Below are 3365 nucleotides of genomic sequence, written 5' to 3' on the forward strand. Positions count from 1 at the left end.
TAATTCAAAATTAAAATCCTAAATTTTTAGCTGAATCATTTATTTGGTAATCTAGTCATAAAAAAATACATGATATCTCATCTTTTTAAGAGATAACAAAATTTTAATATCAATGATCAAAATAAATCATTTTCAAAAGTTTAGGGACTAGAATAGACGTTTTTTAAAATTTAAGAAAATAATATTTAAACCAAAGAATTATAAATACTTTGGAAATGATATTGTCCTGTCGACAGCATTTCCATCCCCTCTATTTCTTTTGTTTCTCTGTCTCTGTCTGTTTATGTTTATGCGCTAAAAATAAAAAAGAAAAAAGAAAAGTTTTGTGCATTGGAGCTTTGTGTGAACTCTTTTCCATTCTGATGGCCACGAAAATTTTCTTTATGCAATGAATCTAACACCCACCAAAAACTCTCCGGTGTCACCTCGTCGCCGCGGCGGCCGGCGGCCAAACTTCGGTGTTCCGTTGACTCCTCTGCTTCGGTGGAAGCTAGAGGACCGCCATGGATCTCGAGGAGGCCGTAATCGAGTTCAATTTGAGGCCAGAAAGCTCGCCGCCGACCTCTGGCAACTCCATTACAAGGAAATTTTAGACGGCGGTCGGAGAGATTCTCAGGTAACTGCCGGATTTGATTTCGAAATTAAAAATGTTGTGATATTCGTTATGATTTTACCAAAAATTACGAACCCAGAAGCTCAATTTTGGGTTTTGATTTAGAACAATAATAATTGAAAAATTATAGGGAGAAGTAAGGGATGGGCGTCGTGATCAGAGGCGTCGTCGTTTTGATTCCTCGAATAAAGGAATGAAGATGAAGGTACCTTTCTAATTTCCATTTCTGTTTCAATTACTCTTTATTGTTTTTTTATTTTCTTTTCTTTCCCAATCTTTTTTACACAAATCGGTGCTAAAGCCACGCCAATTAATCTAAATAATTATAAACTTTGGTCTCTTTATTACTTTCCATTATTTTATTTAATCATTATATTCCTCTTTTAGAACTTTCGATTTGGATATGGATAGATAGACAAAGGAAAGTTTAGTGTGTGAATTTATAATGCGGATTTATTACTACAATGGAATATACTTTTTTTATGAAATTACATACCCACTTATCGGATCAATGGTTTTTATATATATATATAATTAATCTTGTTTTTAATATATATTTAATTCTGCATAACCACAACATCAACATTCATTTAACTAAAGAATTTGATTGAAACATAACAATGCATTTGACGGATAAAAGAAATAATGAAGACACAGTGGAAACCTTTTATCAATCTTTATTTGGGTAAATTCTTATTGGGTTTTAATCATCACAGAAACTACAGTGTAAAAAAATTAGATTTGTTTCTTTGCAAGAATGAATAATTAGTGTTTTTATCTACTAGTTCAAATGGGTAATATTAATGAATTATAAATAATGTGTATACACATTTTGTTTAGCTAAAATTTCATATGCATCCCAATAAACAAAAATAACAAAAAAGGGGCACTTTAAAATGATTGAATACACAAGCACGAAACATGCAAAGAAACCAAAAGAATCAAATCCAATCTATTTCCAGGATTCTAGTTGTTTGATTCAGCTTTTCTCCTTCAAAAAGATTTAATTGAAAATCAAAATGAAATCAAATCAAACCAATATATAATTATTTGATTGAAAATTCTGTATCAAGTTGGAACAAACGCACTTTTCAAAAAAGATAAAAAGTTAGTTAGAACAAGCATATGATCATTTTTTTACACAGATTAATTGGTATAATTCTCAGTGCTAAAATTTCAGCTATTTCAAAATCAATCTTCATACAGGCGGCAGCAGCAGCAACAGAAAATTGGAACCCTGAAACCCCAATGGCAGCTGATGCGGTGGCGTTGGGTAGACTTTACAGCCACCGTGGCTGCGGAGAGGAACCGTTCACGGCGGCGTCCGCCGCTTCCGATCTGAAAGAAGAGCTGGCAGTGGCGCAAACCCGCATCCGGAAGCTGGAATCCCGGCAGCGAAACTACAAGAAAAAAATCGAGCACTTAAAAGTAGTGCTAGAAGAAAACAGAGCCATGCGGAAGAATCGAAGGCACTTGAAACTCGAGGAATCAGACCACGAAAGAAAAACCCATTACAGAACCGAAATTCTCAAGGCCAATTTGACAAAAGAGCTGGCCGAAGCCAAAGCGAGGGTCGAGAAATACAAGCAAGAATACGAGAAAGAAAAGAAAAACAGAGAGTTATTGGAGGAGGTCTGTACAGAGATGGCGAAACAAATTGTGGGAGACAAAGCAAAAGTGGAAGCTTTGAAAAGGGAATCAATGAAATTGTGTGAAGAATTGGAGGAAGAGAGAAACATGTTGCAAATGGCAGAGGTTTGGCGAGAAGAAAGAATTCAAATGAAGCTGATTGATGCAAAATTGGCTCTGGAAGATAAATACATCCAAATGAATAAACTCATCACTGATCTTGAGAATTTTCTGATGTCAAGGAGTGAGAAATTGGATGAGATGGAGATAAAGAGAGGTGAATTGATTCATGAAGCTGCTAAATCGCTAGACATTGAAGAAATTGAGGGGTTCTTTTACAAGCCGCAAACACAGAGTATTGTTCTGTCTCTGCTTGAAGATTTGAAGGAAGTGAGCAAATTGGAGGAGAAATGTGAAGAGATTAATAACTCAGTTGAAAACGAGTGTGTTTCTGAAAGAAAAATAGAAAGCTTGGAGAACCCATTTGATGATTCTTCGAAGAAGAAGGTTAATGGGAGTAGTGGAAGGTATTCGAATAGGACAGAGTCGAGTGAAGGTGGCGAGTTGAAGGGGTCTAATGATTCGGTGAGTCGAAGGAAGTCGCAGAACCCACATATTAGAAGAGGAACACATGGATGCATTGAATGGCCAAGAGGGATTCAGAAAAATTGCTTCAAGATCAAGTCTTTGGATGCTAGGATTCAAAGCCAAAAATCTCAGCTGCGCTATATTCTTAAACATAAAACGAACTGAATGTTGCATGTTTTCCTTTTCAGCTACCCATAAATCAAAGGATCAATTTCTTTAATTAATCCCCTTTAATCTTTATTCATTTTTAGTTTATTGAACCCAATCCAATCAAACTATGTTAGTGTTAGTGAAAATTTTAAGTGTTAAATGTTAAAAACCATTTTGAGAATCCCATCTTGCTTAGTGTGGGAAGTGGAATCCCTTCTTATACTCCCACCTTAATTTAGGCTTTGGAGTACCCATATTTTAGAGGGAGCAAAGAGATAGGCAAATGTATATGGTGGACATCCCACTCAGGCGAGTGAGGCAGGGCATGCATGTGATTATTTATTATTATTATTATTTTAAATAAAGAAAGGGTCTCTTAGTCGTT

General features: G+C 35.5%; 1 protein-coding gene across 1 annotated transcript; it reads left to right on the forward strand.

Annotated features, from left to right (window-relative positions):
- The first annotated feature begins 239 nt into the window (after positions 1 to 239).
- On the forward strand, positions 240 to 3121 carry LOC120072514. Its single transcript, XM_039024892.1, has 3 exons — positions 240 to 616; positions 744 to 818; positions 1820 to 3121. Exons 1-3 carry the CDS (start codon positions 389 to 391, stop codon positions 2993 to 2995), a joined length of 1479 nt encoding a protein of 492 aa, XP_038880820.1. The 5' UTR covers positions 240 to 388; the 3' UTR covers positions 2996 to 3121.
- The last annotated feature ends 244 nt before the right edge of the window (positions 3122 to 3365 follow it).

This window comes from Benincasa hispida, chromosome 3 (assembly GCF_009727055.1).
Source record: "Benincasa hispida cultivar B227 chromosome 3, ASM972705v1, whole genome shotgun sequence".
Classification (NCBI taxonomy): Eukaryota; Viridiplantae; Streptophyta; class Magnoliopsida; order Cucurbitales; family Cucurbitaceae; genus Benincasa; species Benincasa hispida.